Source organism: Trichoderma harzianum (genome assembly GCF_003025095.1).
Source record: "Trichoderma harzianum CBS 226.95 unplaced genomic scaffold M431scaffold_9, whole genome shotgun sequence".
In the NCBI taxonomy this organism is placed as follows: Eukaryota; Fungi; Ascomycota; class Sordariomycetes; order Hypocreales; family Hypocreaceae; genus Trichoderma; species Trichoderma harzianum.
Genome location: NW_020209257.1, coordinates 717,423 through 734,491, shown reverse-complemented (window position 1 = coordinate 734,491; position 17,069 = coordinate 717,423). Strand labels below are relative to the sequence as shown.

At 49.2% G+C, this 17,069-nt stretch overlaps 4 protein-coding genes across 4 annotated transcripts; 3 read left to right on the top strand and 1 right to left on the bottom strand.

The window, feature by feature from the left end:
* Positions 1-1,607: 1,607 nt before the first annotated feature.
* On the top strand, positions 1,608-4,786 carry M431DRAFT_497069 (hypothetical protein; the record flags this gene model as incomplete). Its single annotated transcript, XM_024917553.1, has 5 exons — positions 1,608-1,694; positions 1,819-1,920; positions 2,000-2,377; positions 2,432-3,329; positions 3,381-4,786. The coding sequence occupies 5 exons, from the start codon at positions 1,608-1,610 to the stop codon at positions 4,784-4,786; spliced, it is 2,871 nt and encodes a 956-aa protein (XP_024772424.1).
* Positions 4,787-6,004: 1,218 nt separating this feature from the next.
* On the bottom strand, positions 6,005-7,192 carry M431DRAFT_483867 (hypothetical protein; the record flags this gene model as incomplete). The annotated part of the gene is made up of 3 exons (XM_024916157.1): positions 6,005-6,112; positions 6,174-6,821; positions 6,884-7,192. The coding sequence occupies 3 exons, from the start codon at positions 7,190-7,192 to the stop codon at positions 6,005-6,007; spliced, it is 1,065 nt and encodes a 354-aa protein (XP_024772423.1).
* A 1,582-nt stretch (positions 7,193-8,774) lies between these two features.
* Positions 8,775-10,668, top strand: M431DRAFT_89809 (hypothetical protein; the record flags this gene model as incomplete). Its single annotated transcript, XM_024924063.1, has 5 exons — positions 8,775-8,974; positions 9,032-9,335; positions 9,412-9,492; positions 9,564-10,193; positions 10,240-10,668. The coding sequence occupies 5 exons, from the start codon at positions 8,775-8,777 to the stop codon at positions 10,666-10,668; spliced, it is 1,644 nt and encodes a 547-aa protein (XP_024772422.1).
* Positions 10,669-14,522: 3,854 nt separating this feature from the next.
* On the top strand, positions 14,523-15,817 carry M431DRAFT_7252 (hypothetical protein; the record flags this gene model as incomplete). Its single annotated transcript, XM_024922036.1, has 2 exons — positions 14,523-14,959; positions 15,664-15,817. 2 exons carry the CDS (start codon positions 14,523-14,525, stop codon positions 15,815-15,817), a joined length of 591 nt encoding a protein of 196 aa, XP_024772421.1.
* Between the last annotated feature and the right edge of the window lie 1,252 nt (positions 15,818-17,069).

Genomic DNA, 17,069 nt, shown 5'->3' with positions numbered 1-17,069 from the left:
GTTTGTACCGGGTATACATGAAGCTCTCTTCTTTCTAATGGTGAATTTAATCTTAGTTAAGACATGGGTCTTCAAACATTTCTCAGGCATACAAAAAGATAAAAATGGCTGAGAGGAAGCATCCGCCACTTTAGAGCTGAGGTTCGTCCTAAAACTTGGAACGGCTAGTACCCGTATGTTACTAGCCTACACCCAATGCTCATATGTCAACGGGTAGAGGGAAGGTTTTTGGATAGGCTCGTGACGGAAATAAATATAGCACATGAACCCTGACAAGCTTACATGTAGGTTAGTTGACCGAATCTTCCAAAAGATCGCCCTAGCTGTTAGTAAAAGACCCCTCCTGTGATCCCCCTCGCGCGCAATGATCTCTAGTCCCGCCTCTTCCGCACGACTCAGAAAAGACTCGATACTTTGGCAGGCAGGTAACATGACCGCGATGTGGAGATGAACGAGTTGCTTAGAAGTGCGTAGACGTGCGTAGACTCCATGACGGCCGAATATCGTCTGCCTTGAGCGCGGTTGGTAGAATTACGTAGGCATTCGTACGCAGGCCACGAGGCCGCTGGAATAAGTCAGTTTAGCGAGGCACGAGAACGCAAGGATGGCAAAGGGCCGCCTTAGCACCGCGCAGATGTTCCGTCGTTCAGCTTCAGGTCGATCAAGGCAGCCGAATTTGCGGATCTGGCGGCCCTGAGGCGAAGCGAAAGCCCGATGCCTTTTGCCTGTGCTGTGCATGTTGATTCACAAGGCGCAGATGATTGGCGCCAAGCCGTGATAAGGTCAATTGCGGATCCTGCTGCAGCAGCCCGCGAAAAGGAATTTCCAAGGGTGCAGCGCATGTACGAAGCAACCAGACAAATTAGACTGAGGTGCATGAGCAGAGTCTGCAGGTGGCAGCGATCTATAAATCTCTCAATGCCACCGTGAGGCTTCGATGGGCTGTCGCAGGGTGCCACCTCAGTGCAGTATCGCGCCGCGCTATAGCGTCCCTTAGGGCCCTACAGCCCACTATCAGCCCCTGGCAAGACCGGGTCCACCCAGTGTCCCGCCCCCGCCACTGTAACATCAGCCAACACGAACCACTAACTTTAGCACTCACTTTGCTGCCGACCGGACCTTATTTGAAGCTGCGCCTGGAACCACTCGAGTCCATTTGATGGAGTTGTTGCGCAACTCAACAGCCGTCATCTCTCCTCCTTCACCAGTGCTGTACTGCCCCGGAAAGTTCTGTTCTCGACAAGCCTCTGAACTTTACACTGCAGCTGTTGCTCCTCATCCACGTCTGTGGCGCAGCGTTTCCCCTCGAGCTAGACCTGTCCGACACGAAGCCGAACCCTGGCAGCCATCCCTCGCACAGCGGCCGACGAAGAAGAGTGGCCGTCAGGCTGAAACAAGAAATAAAAAAAAAAGACTCCGATATACAAGAAGCCATCGTCGCAATACGTCCTGCCCCCCGCCAGCGCCAGCGCCTCGCCGAGACTTGTCTCGCCCTATAATGGGGGCGCACCGAACGCCTCATCTCTCGCTGGTCGTCGCGAGAGCTTGATTTCCACCTGCTCTACGTTTTTAGTCGTCATCGGGCTTCTGGCCGTCATCCTTGAACGATGAAGGAATTCCCGAGGAAGTTTCTCAGCCTACGGGATAAGAGCGGCGAGCACCATCGCAGCAAGTCAGCTCCTCCCGCAAATAAGGTAAATCACTTCCCATCAGTCACCAGTCAAACTCCTCATTCAACATGGGACTGTCATGGCGGAAGATTTTGAATCATCCATCATACGTCGCTCTTGGTTCGGCAATGTTAAACATCACTGGCAGGCCCGTCCCCTCTCTGCAGAAGCGTTTCGCTCGATATTCAAACCCGACCATGCGAAACAAACCCACCAAAATGAGGTGGACGCTGCGAGAGAGGTCGCCAAGGTGTGTTGCGCTGTGTTCTCTGCCATGTCTACGAGCGAACGTTTTGATCTCGAGCCAAACAAACATTGACACTTGGTAGATTGAGGATATCCTGCACCGTTTGGATCAATTACATATTATGAACATCACCGAGGAGCATGTCCGAGACATCTTGGGGACCAAATTCGTCGGTGGAGACCTGGAACGCGCTGTCCAATTCATCGATATTGAGAAAAAGTCTTCTTCTGGGATTATAATTCCCTACGACCCAAGTGTCCAGATGGTTGGTGCCGAGAACCGCAGTGCTGTTACCTGTTATATAGACTCCCTTCTCTTCGCCATGTTCTCCAAGTTGGACGCCTTCGAGTGCATGCTCAAAACCGATTTCCCAGAGGACGATCCTAGGCATAGACTCGTCATCCTTCTGCGCATATGGGTCAACATGTTACGGACGGGCAAGCTGATTCGTACAGACTTGGTGAGGAGCGACAAACTTCAATCTGGGGAGTACGCAGTTTACTAACATGTCTAGACCAAACTAATACAAGATTCCATGGCTGAGTGTGGTTGGCCAGAAGCTCGCCTTTTAGAACAGCAAGACGCTTCCGAAGCATTTGCATTTTTTACAGAAAAGCTAGAGTTACCACTCCTTTCACTACAAGTTGATTTATTTCACCAAGGCAAATTCGACAAGGACGACCACAAGATCGTTTATGAGAGATTATTGAACTTGGCAGTGCCATCAGATTCCGATGGCAACGGCATTAAGTTAGAAGATTGCTTAGAAGAGTATTTCAATACCCAAGTCGACGTCCTTAGAGACAGCGAGGAAGCAAAGAAGTTGTCGATTGCGGAGGACGGCACTCTAAATTCGCCTTCTCAGCTATTGATACCCAACCAAATCCAGCTGATTAGGGATGGAGAAAGCACCGCGGCACCTGCAGCCATGACATTATCCCCAGTCGAGATGTCGCCGTCGAAGCCACTGCCAGATGTTCCTCTGAAAACGAACAAGGAAGAGAAAGCCAAAGAAGAAACTCCAGAAGAAGGGGATAAAGAGATGACAGCCGGTGAGAAGGTTGACGAGAAAAAGGCCGAAGAGAAGAAGCTTGACGAGGAAGAAGTAGAGGACAAGGTTGAAGAGAAAAAGGATGAAGTGGAAGCTCCGTCATCGGATCAGGTCAATGGAACGAGCCAGAATAGCACTCTTGGCGAAACATCGCAGTCAACTGTTGTGGCTGATCAATCAGGGGCATCTTCTTCTCGGATGACGATTCGGCATAGGTCAACCAGCGTCATTCAACGAGTCATGCTGGATGACAGAGGCCGCCCAGCCAGTTCTGAGAACATACGCAAGAGGCTGAGTTTGAAAGGGTCTACCGTCATCAAGGCGGTCACAATACCTGCATGGCAATTCTTCCGCCTAATTCGTATGTACGATCTCTGCTAGTCATTCTCTCCCTTACTAACATCCCACGCAGCCTGGCACGCAGTCAACAACAGCACCGAGCCTCGGAACAATGTCGAAGTAGCAATGAATCTTGATCAGCGCCCAGTCGTAGGCATTTGCTTGAAACGATATGCCATGACCGAGACTGGCCTACCTAAGCGCCATAATACTTATATCGACATCCCCGAGAGCATGAGACTTCCTCACTTTATGCTCGCCGACGGCCCACACATAGAAGAGGAGACTAATGGGTTAGCGACAGAGTATAAACTTGTCCTGCAATCGATTGTCTGCCACCGAGGCGATTCTTTACAAAGCGGTCACTACATTTCGTTTGCCAGGGTCGCCCCGAAGCTTCTAACAGACAATAGGAGGCATGATTTTGATCCACCTCCAGACTACGAAGAAGCACAGTGGGTGAGGTTTGACGACCTCGATATCGGCAGACGAGTCACGTTTGTCGACGACATCAAAGAATCCCTAAAGGTCGAGATGCCGTACCTGCTTTTCTATCAGATTGTACCTATGGTCGACGCACCTTGCCCAACAGAAAGCACAGAGGGCAGGCCGCCGTCTTATGACGAGTCAAAGAAAAGTCTTGAGATACTGCGCTCCACAACTAGCGATGAAACACCCTCCAGTTCGACTCATGGACTGGTAACGCATCACGAACATCAAGCATCAGCCTCTACCCAAGCCCTGATAGCGCATCCACACCATGAGCAGCAAGCTTCAGCTTCTACTCAAGCATTGGTATCGCACCACGAGCACAAAGCCTCATCTTCTACTCAAGCATTGGCAACTCACCATGAAAATCAAGCTTCAGCTTCGACTGGTCGTCTAGGTCAAAGCAAAACACCCAGCATCAGGCTATCTGCAGAAGTTGAGCGCCCATCTCGCAAGTGGCTGGAGGGCATTAGCATGAACTTTGGTGGTTCATACGTGGAGTCGGTCATCTCCCGTCGCCAGAGCGTGGCGCTTACCGATTCTGCTGTTCACACACCATCCATAACTCCGGATGCTGGGTCGCCTGCCATGGCACCGGTTGACGAACCAACGTCTTCAAGATTATCGCGTGCCGCATCGCGCTTCAACTTGGGCAAACAGAGTCGTCCTGCTAGCCAATCGGGCGAGGGCCGCATCAGTCTCAACCTGAGTCGCTTTGGTGGTTTGATTAAGACCAGCAAAGAGCCGCTGCCGGAACCACCAGTACTGAATATTTCGACTGCAAACTCAACAGGGCAGCCTAGTCCACAGCCTGGGTCGCCCACATCACTCGAGAAGCAGCTGCACCATCCCCCTGGCAGTGAGAAACAGGACAAGCCTGAAAAGACAGAAAAAGCTGAGAAGCAAAAACACAGGAGAAAGAAGTCCAAAGAAAAGAACGAGAAACAGAAGACGGGCGATCAACCAGAGCGGGAGTGTGTAGTGATGTGATGCGCTCTGGGGGTTTAGATGCATTTATTGTTTACAATGAGGCATAACAACAGCATTATAGGTTTGGAGCATATAGCAGGACGACGTGCACTTTTCCTTGACTTGGATACTTTTTTTTTTTTTTTTTCAAAAGCCGTCATGATCATTGCGCTTCAGTGAAAGAATCATGACATTCACATTACTTTGGCATACATGTAACGAGGACTTGTATGGTTGGTTGACAATCATCAAGGGGGTGGAAACAAAAAGAGAAAACCAAAAAAGGCAACTTTATATACAGAGATACCATGGCGTTGGTGGATGGGAATTTTGTTTGTTGTTTGGCAGACGGACAGTAATCAAAAGAATTGGTTACAATCAGACTTCAATCTTTTATATCAGTATGAGCTCTCTAAGCTCCCATTCCACAGTATCTTCGTCAATGCGTTACATTCAAGCTCGTCATTTCCTCTATCTCTCTTGTACATTTCAGCATGAAAAGCAAAGCACTTAAAAGAAGACTGGGCCTTTTGACCAAATATGCCATACTAACTCCAGCCCTCCCCCTTTCCCCCTCCCTCCGTTTTTTTGGTTTCCCCTGCAACTGTAGCCCATTCCATCCCATACATAAAATTGACGACATCCCAAATGCTTTCAACATGCCGCCCATTTTTCGCCCGAGCCCAATACACGAATGCACCGGCCTTTGGAAAAAAAAAAGTTAATATACACGGGGGGGCAAATATGCAAAAGAAATGCAATGTAAGCTGAGATAGATGCATTTTTTGAGAGCATAGCGCCCCCCTCAAAAAAGACTTGAGAGAGCCACCGTCATGAGTCACATTAACCCTCCCTCTCTCCTCCTCCCATCTTCCCTCGCTCCCTCTCCTCGTGTGCTTTCCTTCCCCATTGTGGAAGCCATGGCCTAACCCTACCATGAGAAAGGGCTTCATATAGTCTATCGAAAAGGGAGGAGTTTTTCTTTTTTTTGTTTCCCCGCTGCTTTCCTTTACTTCGAGTAACAGCTGTGAGAGTTTGTTTTTTGTTTTCTTTTTTTTGTTTTCTTTTCTTCTTTTTCTCCTTAATAATCAGACAAGTTATGAGTGAGGCGGCATAAACAGTTGAATTACTCGTCCCACTCGTCCTTGGTTGGCCAGCAGTCCTACTACATTAGTTGTCTATTAACCAAGATCCGATCATGGAATCTGCGCTGTGCTAGGATTGTCCAGTCGTGGCCATTTAGAATGGGATGTTGGGGGGAGACTGGGCGCCCAGGGCCTCCTGCTGATCTTGGAGCTCCTCGGGGGCAGCCTCAATTGAAACACCGAGGCCGAGCTTGGCTTGTTGCTAATCAAACAGTTAGTCATGGAATGGAGATTTTGTCTCTCGAGATTAGGGAATCACATACCGTAAAGTGGTCAATGTCGGCAGCAAAGGTCATCATGACGGGAGGAGCGACACGCTTCTCCAAAAGGCAGCTCAGCTTGCCCTTGGAGTCGACCTGGGCTCGGAAAGTGGACATGCGGAAATCGTACTTGGCACCAATGGTAGTGACACCCTCCTTCTGCAGGCCGCCGCCCATCAGACCACCAGGAGAGGGGACGAGGCCGAGGCTCAGGTCAACACCAGCTTGAACCTTGTCGGACAGCTTGCGCCAGTACGAAGCGTTGAGAGTTCCCATAGCAGCCTGCAATTGAGCGGTGGCGACCCAGTCGGGGGTCTTGTATCGGGCGCAGTAGGAGACGGCACATTCGGGACCTTGAGTCAGAGCAGGGCGTTGCCAGAGGGTTTCCAGACCGAGAGCGAGCTTAGGGGTGATGGATTGCAGGTAGCTTCCGATGTAGATGCCAGTCGCTCCACCCTCGAGGAAAGAGGGGTTGAGCATCTTGAGAGAGGCACTGAAGTCATCGCCGGTGTATTCGTGTTCGAACTGGGCCATGTCCTGGCCGCCAGGGGAGATGGAGAGTTGAGATTTGGAAACCAGCTTGTCGGTCCATCGGTAGTTGAAACGGCCGGAGAGGGAGCCTTCGTTGTCCACGTTGCCTTGGCAGAAGATCTAATCGAGCTCCGAGTTAGTTCCGTGCGCGGGCTTCGGCCACAAAATGCGACGCTGCTTACCTTGCCGGTGCCGAACATGGCGGCAAAAGTGTACGGGTTGATGCGCTCACCCATTGCGAACTGGTGAGAGACCTGGAACAGCGGCGCCATGCTGAAGATCTTTGTGAGGTCGGCGCGGATGCCGGTGAACATGTAGTTGTTGAGGAAGACATCGCGCTGGACTTCCTTGGACAGGGACTCTATTGTGCCGGGATTGGACAGGCCGAGCTTCGCCCTCCGCTCGGAAAAGTAGTTGACGGCATCCCCTATTGTGGCGGCGACGGGGTTGGAGAATATGAGGGACCGCAATGTGTCGACGGGAGTGGCCATGATGCCGGTATCTGTGGCGGCTCTTGAGCCGAGCCGATGAAAAAACGGTACAAAGAAGAGGGACCGGAGATGGAGCAGAAGAGACCGGGTCGCTTCGCTGGTCAGGGTTCAGAGAATAAGAATCTCAGTCTGGATGGAAGGAGATCCAGAGCCTCAGGCAAGCCTCGGTCGCGGATGTTGGCTTTGCCGCAGTGGTCGAGCTCCGAAGGCGGCTATAATGGGATGGAGTCGTTGAGAATAATTTTCAATCGACCCAGTTTGCCAGCACGAGTACGTCCAGTAGCCTGCGGGAGCTGCACGAGCCACTTTGTGACGCAGCCGAGTTGAGCCTTTGCCTTTGCAGCCGCTTTTTTTGGTGGGCGGACGCTGCGATAATCCGGCCCCGGTGGCTGTGGGCACGTGGCTGCTGGAGGCTTTGTGCAGGTGTTATCTCACAGGTACTTTTCGTGGTTGTCGTTTGTAGACATTGGGGTGTACCTTGATACGCAAAGGCACTTACACAGCGTCATGTACATATACCTAGCATCGGAGTCACTTTTCATCAAAGATAAAATAAACATAGTAAATATATACTAATACACAGAGCTATGGCCATTCTGTTCACAAGCAGCATCTATCTGCCTTGGCATGCTACAATTGAGGGATGGTGGGGTAATAGCTCAGTGTGCTTCAGCAGGGCAGAGCCTGAATGTGGTTGTGTGTCGCGAGGTACCTGGGTCACGTACCGAGATACCTGGCTGGGCTGTTCCGAACTTGTACCTCCCGTAAGTGCCCGTAGCGCCCCCTTGCATGCATGAACGGCCTCTTCATTTTGCATCCGTCAAAGCAGTACCCTAGAACCGAATATATCCGCCTGTGCGGCTCCCGAAAGCATCAAAAGCGGCTGCTGCCCTTGTGACAGATTTCAACAGGCTTCATCGTTGCCCGGACATACACCAGCCGGATCTGTTCGACTGGAGCCGAGATTCTCTAGCATTTACAGGCATCTTCTCGCCTGAAATCCCGGTGGTGTCATCATTCCTGGAAAGCGGGGCGCGAGGCTGAGATAGGTCGGATCTCATCTCGCATATCTCACCGCATCAAAGGTCGCCTGAGATCTCTCAATTTTCAACAGACGCGCTGCTTGTATCGTCGCTTCTCAGTGAACTCGATTTTTTTGCGAATTTCATTGTACCATATATCTCGCGTATTGAGAGAACAGTTTGCATTGTTTATTGGGCATCGATATTTTCGAGCTTCCGAGCTACCTAACAAAGCTTCGGTGGAATCATTCAATTATCCGCTTGTTGATTTGAACCAGCAAAATGGATACCTTGCTGTAAGTGAATCATGTGCGCTGCTTCTCATATGGGGAATAAACCGGAGCTTGGAAGCTATCGTGGTGATGCCGTCCAAAGCGTCACACTGACGGCCCGTCCGCTTCTCCTATTCAGCCCCTGCCCCTGATCCAACCAAACCCTGACCACATGATATTTATCCGCTACATGTGACTTTGAGCACTGGGCGATTTCCCATCACTATCTGTTTACATCTGCATACAAAAATTGGGAATTGAACAAGGATGGAATTGGGACTGACAGAAATGGACTCCAGGACCGCTGAGATCGCGGCAAACGCTCCCCGGTACCGCCGGAGGAGTTCAACCTTCATCGACAGTATCCACGATGTGTCGGAGGATACTGATATGGCGCCGGCTCAGCTTTACAGTACCATGTCTGGGCGGCTGTTTCACTCTGGTCGTATTGCCATTGTCATGGTTGGGCCGCCTGCTCGAGGCAAGACGTAAGTCAAACAAGAGTAAGATTGCTGAGATCCAAGTCAAAGATTAACAAAAGTTAGACACATTTGCGTATCTATGGCACGCTATCTTCAATGGCTTGGTGTCAAGACTCGTATTTTCCACTTGGGCGACTACCGCCGAGCGACCATTGGTCCTGACGGCTCGCTTCCCGATGATTACTTCTTCCCTGATGCTTCCCCCTCATCCGTCATACTCCGCCAAAAGATTCTCAAGAAATGCCGCGAGGATATCTATGCCTGGCTGAATCATGAAAACGGCCAGGTTGCTATATACGATGCGGTCAACCCAACGGCGAGTGGAAGACGCTCTTTGGCCAAGGAGTTTGCAAAGCACGACGTCCAGGTAAGGAATCTAGCAAACCGTGCTCAGTTTGCTTTTCTCTCCCTTGTGTTTCATACTAACACCAACTCTCACATAGACTCTATATATCGAATCATTTGTGGATGACGACCAGATTTTGCATGACAACGCCATCAACGTCAAGATTTCCTCGCCCGATGTAAGCCTTTCAAGCCACACAGAATCATTGTTGCATCTCTCTCTCTTTACAAACATTAACCATGACTATAGTTTGCTGGAATGGATCCCGAGGAAGCAGCAAAAATGTACTTGAAAAGAATAGAGATGAGGATCCCAGTATTCGAGACCATGAACGAGATGGAACTCAACTATATCAAGATGATCAATGCTGGAGAAAAGTTCTTCTACAACAACCTTAGCTTCAACTACTTATCTCACAGAATCGTTTTCTACCTGACCAACCTTCACATCAAATCACGAACTACCTTCTTTGCCCGTGCGGGTACAACAACAGAGGAAGACTCGTACAAGGCAGACGCAGACCTTTCAGAACAGGGCAGGTACTACGCTCAACGGATGTCCGAGACGCTTATGAAACATCGCGAACAAGAAAGGCTGGAGCAAATCGCAAAGGGCAAGCCCGAGACGCCCCTCCGGCCACTTTCAATCTGGACGTCTACTCGTCTTCGCACCATTCAGACTGCTGATTACCTCAAAGAAAAAGGATACAAAGTTCGGCAACGTTCTCAGATGAGCCAGATCAACCCCGGCGTCTGCGAGAAGATGTCAGAGCGCGTGATTAGGCAGATATACCCCGAAGAGGTCGAAAAGCATGCGCTCGACCCGTATCATCACCGATATCCCCGTGCCGAGGCAAGTTCAATTTTTTTTTTGAATCTCGTTGTGGCGAAAGTTGAATGCTAACCCTTTATTTCCCCCTATGCAGTCTTACCACGACCTTGCTGTTCGACTTGAGCCCATTATTTTGGAACTGGAGCGAGAGCAGAGTGACTTGCTAATTATCGCACACGAATCTGTTCTTCGCGTGCTATTCGCCTATCTCATGCACTGCTCTACTATGGATATCCCTAATCTCAAGTTCCCCCGCGACGAGATTATTGAGATTATTCCTGCTGCCTATCAGAATGAAGCCAAACGTATTCACATTCCTGGTTTGGATCCTAAGCTGCTCCCAGGCTCTCCCGATGATATTAGGATACCCGGTAGCCGACCCTTAAGCAGACCTGAGAGCGGCCAGATGAGCCCAATTCCCGGCGGGTTGGGCAGCCCAGCTGAGCCACTAGAGAGGCCGACGGAAAAGGTGGTCAATACGGCGAAAGACATGGTGGCGGACAAGATTCACGATGAGATTTAAGTACAAGTACGAAGTAGTGGCCACCAAAACTTACATTGAGAATTTAACCGCTTGCCAAAGGAGAAGAAGATGGTGACGAAGACTGACAGTGTATGCGGATGCTGCATCATCCATCATGCCCTGTTTCTTTGGTAAATTAACGCTTTTGGCGGCAATCTGGCAGCGCACTCCAGGTACGATGATGGAAGAGGAGCGTGGCCAAGACTTTGATGCATCCTATATCATCCGATGCTCCCGCTCCTTCGGATAGACGAACTGCACGTAATTTGGGTTCTGCTGGGTGACACTCCCGGCTTGCCGCATTTCAAGGGGGCCAAGAGCCTAGTATGATGCGGAAAAGGGGAACATTGCTGACGCTCCCGCATGACTTGGAGGCGCGCTTGTGTTGATTCGGCACACCCTCTCAGCCCGTTCACTGAAAGCTGCCGCGTCTTTTTTTTTTTTTTTCTCTTCCGCCAAGACACAGGCTGCCCATTGGGGGCCCAGACAACGCAGCTGGCCGGGCGCGCTCTTGTTTCGCTTTGTTTCTGTCTAATGTCTCCCTGCATATGCGAGTTTCAGCTTGGGCGAGTCCTCTTGAGGCTTTCAAGGGTTGCATGTGAAAGTGTGGAAAGATTGTCAAGCGGGAAGATGGTTAGCGGTTGCGAAGACGTGTGTTACGCACAAGATATGTCCCTCTTCCCACCCCTGTCAGATAGTCTTGAGCAGTTTATGTGCTGACTAGATGCTACTAAATTCCAACAATATTAATCAAACGACTTTCAAAGTTCCAATAGACGGGTTTTGTGTCCGGCTCCCCGGTGAGATTGCACCTGTATTACCAGATAGACTAGATGAGACGGGTGGCTTGAATTCCCAGACTACTAAGCTATCCAGTAGCTCTGGGGAATTTGGAATCGAGAAGCATGAAAAGGGGGGGAGATGAGCTTATTGTTGCAGGTGTGGCAACTGCTTGCAATCTAGATGGGTGAGTGTACAGACGGATGCGACATCCGAGATTTGGAGTGTGCAAGATGAAGACATACTCGTACGAGTACTTGATGCTGGGCTTCAAGTGAGTTGACCTTATCAAAGGTCTGTGCTGTGATGTCTGAGACATGCAGTTCTCTATCTGTTGTTCGAGCATTATGTGAATGGTTTACAAATGACAATTACAACGTGTGTTTTACCATGCTATGTACTCGGCAGAGCTTTGAATCAAGATCAGGGTTGAAACCACAACTATGTATGAGTTGGCAGGTAGCTTCGTGAGCAAGTGTAAAGAAGATAGGGTGTAAATTTAGAGTGTGTCACTCCAATAGATCTTCTATGCCTAGGAAATCAAAGTAATCTATATAGACAAATTAGCTGCTGTGCAATGCCTTTACTTCCAACCCAACCTCTTCCCTAATCAGGCACAACCTCTCCAACCCATCCAAGCGGAGGACAGAAAAGCCGGGACTGAGAAGATTACGAGCATCTATACGTTAAATTATACACCTATTCTTAAAGTATCTGCTATTATCTATATTTCTTTAGCAACTGCTATTATATCTATATTTTTCTAATAGCTGCTATTATATTTATATTTCTTTAGTAACTGCTACTATATATATATATATATTTATAACTGCTACTATATTTATTTAATACAGTTCTAACGCTGGTTAAATAGGTGTTCTACGAGTTAGTTAGGTGTTTATATTACTGAATGTATGCACTTATTCATCTCGCAGTCTCGCTTTTTCTGGTCTCCGCTTGCCATCACATCACATCTACAGTGTCGTACTTTGAAGTCGTCTATCTGCAAAGAAGATGCCTAGGTACTTTGTAATACTTGTAGCTGACAAAGCTGGAATACATGTACATGAATAACCCCCTCCCAATCTCCATTTCTTCCACGACTGACTCGTATATCAGCATAATAAGTGACAGCCTTCTGTTTATGCAGGAAAAGAGGGTGTTCCACCAGTAACCCGTCCCCTCAAGGCAAGCAAACGAGTCAAGCTCACAATACAGCCGCCACAAAGGCCTGCAGCTAAGCATACAGGCAAATAATCATGAGAAAACGCCTGTGCTCGGCTGACTACATCAAATACCAATCAATTAGCTGTACCTGTGGTGTCTCTCTCGCTCCCTGCAGCTGCAAAAGCCCCGTCTGACCTGGCTGGAATAAGCAAGGGTTGGGTTTTGGTCTTGTGAGTACGAGCATCAAGTCATCCCCATCCATCCAATGAGGACTGCAGCTCTGCCTTGATTTGTCCAATCTTTGTTTACTTTTTGGGGGTCTGTTATGGGGACTTTTATTGCATCCTTCTCATATGTGGCCCGGCCCGGCAAGCGAGGCGGCCATTCGGATTCGAGTCCCGTACGTCTTTAGTCTGGTCTGTGAGTAAACGCGGCTGGTCGTACTCGTACGAGTACTTGGATGGTTTCTTTTTTGTACTTATTTCTCTTGCAGCTTATCTGCGTGTTACCTATGGACGTGTAGTACAAAGAGGTTATGACTACACGCACGGAGCCATATGGATTATGCAGTTGTTGACTAAATAACACCTTACATGTAGTCATGAGATGTCAGGTTGTTCTCCATAGAGTGTAGTACTGGATCTGTCCGTCTCAAGAGAAGTGATGATGACGACAAACGCAATTCGTACAGTACCAAAGGATAAAAAGAAAAAGAAAAAACAAACAAGTCACTTGACTGGCAACGACAAGGGGAACAAAAAGCAGACCTCTACTGCACCACATTGGGACGCTGTCCCGGACGTGCATCTCCTAGAGAGCATTCGCTCGACAGGGGGCCTGTTCATGGTCTCGTGGCCTCTGTGTGGGGCCGCTGGAAAGACATCAAATATGAAGAACAAAGTCCATCGTGTTCTGGAATCGAGCAGTGAAAAGCGAGACCCATCAAGGCGTGGCCGAAGTTGATCAAGGTGATTCACATTGAGGATTCGATGATATACGAGCAGTTGCTGTATTTGTTGGTACTGCCTAGTACGGCCAGGTGCTGCTATGGTGCAATAAAGGGAGGTTCAGATTCAGGGTCCGCCAGGTTTAATCTACAGGGTATTATTGAAGTACTGTAGGCCGAAATATCTCCCAAGCGGGGCGTTTATGAGAATGCAGACAGTGCGTCGCTTTTCCTTGCTTCCCTCTCCAATTTCATGAGCAGCATTGTATACATTAATATACATACCTGGTAAGGGGTGATGGTTAAGCTGTTATCACCAATTCCTTATCATGTACTTTGGCAAAGATGGTTGGAGATGTATTTAATATTAAGCTGACGCAGTGGTTTTATTTCTAGCACTGCTGGTCTTCTAGGTTAGGGTCCTCGAACTCATGATGCAACTGTAATAGGGTTCCCGATAAAAAGAAACGCCACGCGGCGTGATCAAAAGCCAACCACGTTATGAAAAGTTCACTCATAACTCATAGAGCTATATATATATATATATATATATATGAATAATAAGGTTCAATGAATACTCAATGGTTGATGCTACGGAGCATGTTCAGTCATGGCTCGACTATAGTTCCGGCCTTGGTGATAAGATTTAATGGCTGAAACATCATATATAAAAGACCGGCAATAGATCCCTAGTATGCAACGTGTCAAGGAATCTTTCCATTCTTTGTCAACTATCGAAAAACATTCGCAATCTTCGCAATCAAAGAGCCCGTGTGGCGGGTTGCACAATAGATACCCTGCCGCATCATCGACAACTTCGCGCATCATCTACACGAGGTAGATATCGGAAAGTCCATCGGAGCGATCCTTTGAATAGGACAATTTCCCATATTCTCATATAAACCACTGTCGTAGGCGCCTTACCAGGTCAGTGCCACTACGAAGGTGTCACTGGAACGGGATGTCGTCCGTCAACAGACCGCTCTACGAGCGCATTGATGATGCAATCTCCTTATGTTTTCTTGCCGCTGTGGTATTGTTATACTTCCTGAAAGTATCGGATGTTCGACTGTACTTTGAACACACCCAACTTCTTATGTGGATCTGGGCCGCAATACCTGGCGTAGTCGCTTCTCACTATTTGATCCTTGCCGCTAGTTGCATCCTCGAGCCTTACTCTCAACGTGCTCGAAACTTTCGAACAAGGACGGCCATCATGACGGGCTACTCTGGGAACTACCGCACAGAGGTCACACGTGATCTGCGAACGTGGGCTGCTAAGAGCCTGAACGACATCAGGAACCACCACTCAGCGCTCATTCAATATGTAGGGGCTGTGATCGGACGTTACGATCCAACCTTTGATGTTGCACGAGAACTTTTCTGGACATTCTATTTGTTGGTATTTAGCTGGTGGATGATTAAGTTTCTGGTCTTGTTGCCGCGTAAATTATTCGCAGACGCAATAGAATGCCTTAAAAGACTGGTCGACCGACGAGTCAATAGCTGAGTCGTCGGGATCGAGACAGCGGCTTGATGAATCATTGCTACTATGAAGGGGGCAAAAGAAGTGGTTTTGGGTATTATTATTGATTGGGAGGAACATCGCATGCAATGCATCAGCGAAGGGCGGTATATTCCAGACGGTCTTAGAAAGGTCGGATATCCTTAAACAAGTGAAGAAATGTAAAGAGGCCCCTGCTATAATGGGTTCTCGAAGCCCCAAATAGCTAGCCAATATCAACAAACATACTGCCTCTTATTCAGTTGCAAATATGTAAAGGTTATGGTGAATAAGGGCCGTATACCTTGGACGTATCTTTCATAAAAGAGGAACGGTAAGACATGTCCACATCATAGCAGATCTCTTTATAATGTTGCCCTGAATCTTCGTTTTTGGTTTCGAGAGGCACTTGGATGGGTAGATAGCGTCCACAGTGTTTTAAAAATATGCACTGGCTGGGTCTATGTACCACCTGTGTCCTATTCAGGAAATATTTCCAGACGCGTACTCGTACGGATAGTAATGGGCAACCGTTGAACCTGGACTCGATAGCAAGCCAGCTCTACGAGATGTATGCTGAGTATCTAACCCTGCATAGACTGCCCGATGCTGTAGAGCAAAGTACAAAGGACTTGATCAACTCAGAGCCTCGATACCAGTGGCATAAGTTCATCCAAGACAAAGATGAACGCAAGAGTTCGAGGTATCAGGGTCCGGGAGTGTGTGCGGCAGCAGCAACAGCAACAATGTGAGAGAACATGACAGGAAGCTTTCAATGGTAGGCACATGCATATGCGGACATGGACCAGCCGGTGCTACATCCGTCGAGCCCATTTTACAAACTTGGGGCGAACAGGACAGGGCGCCACGTTGCAGCTCAGCCAATTGACAATGATCATTGGCTGAGCCTGTTAGGGGAGGCCATTGGGTAGCCTGATTGAGAAGATGCAAATGCAAATGGCCGGGTCATGCTCTCATGCTCATGACAAAGCTCATTACAGAGAGAGATACCGGGCGACTCCACAGACATACATTCGTACTCCTGTCTCGTCATGCGCGGCGATGGATATCATGGCCATGGGAGAGGCAAAACGTCAGGGACCTCTAGCGTTGCATGATTCCGGTCATGAGACCCTTTTGACGAAAGAAGAACGAAGGGGACAAGAGAGCAGAGGTCAATGTAGCCGCCCTTGGCTCAGACAATTTTCCTTTGCCTTTTGACGTTGGAAACTTCAAGAGCACAGAGCACAGCAGGTATTGTCGCCGAGAGCTGACAAAAGGTGCTGTCGCCAGTCTGAGAGATAACCAATCCAGTAATTTGATGGCCCTTGAGACATTCAACGGAGTTTAACTCGTCCACTCGGACGCACCAGATGGTCGGACTAGCGCTGCTTAGTTTTCGCCGGCCGTGTGTCTCGCCCAGATGACTTCCAGCATGACGTTGAGCCCCAATGTGACCAGGACGAAAGAGACCTAAGACGGAACAGGGGGGGCCTCAAGTTGGCGTTCGCGCTATGCTACGTGGGCCCTTTTTCGCCGCATCAGCACATGCAGAGAGACGACGCCGACCTTGTTGCGCTTTTCCGCAGGCCTGTCATGGCAATTGGTCGTCGACGTACGCAAGGGGGGGATCTCGGGAGGCGCCATTTAATCTCTCAGGGCTCGCATCTCCGACCGCACACTGTGAAACTCCAGCTGCTTTCGAGAAACGGACGAGGCGAGTATGAGAAAAAAAGCTCGAGCCCACTGAAAACCCCGTAGAGGGCTGGAGCGAATGAAGAAGCCCCGTCGCCAAAACAGTTGAGACTGGACGAAAGAAAAAAAGATGGAGAAGAGCTTCCGGATAGCGAATCCCAAGCCTCTCCATAGTTGGATCTGGTTATTGTCCTCTAGTGGTGCCGGCAGCAAGCCGTTGGAGACAAAAATCACGGATCGACCTCCCAAATGGCAGGACTTGGGAAGGGGGAGGGGCCAGGAGGGGCCGGATGCTGCAACTGGTGAGGG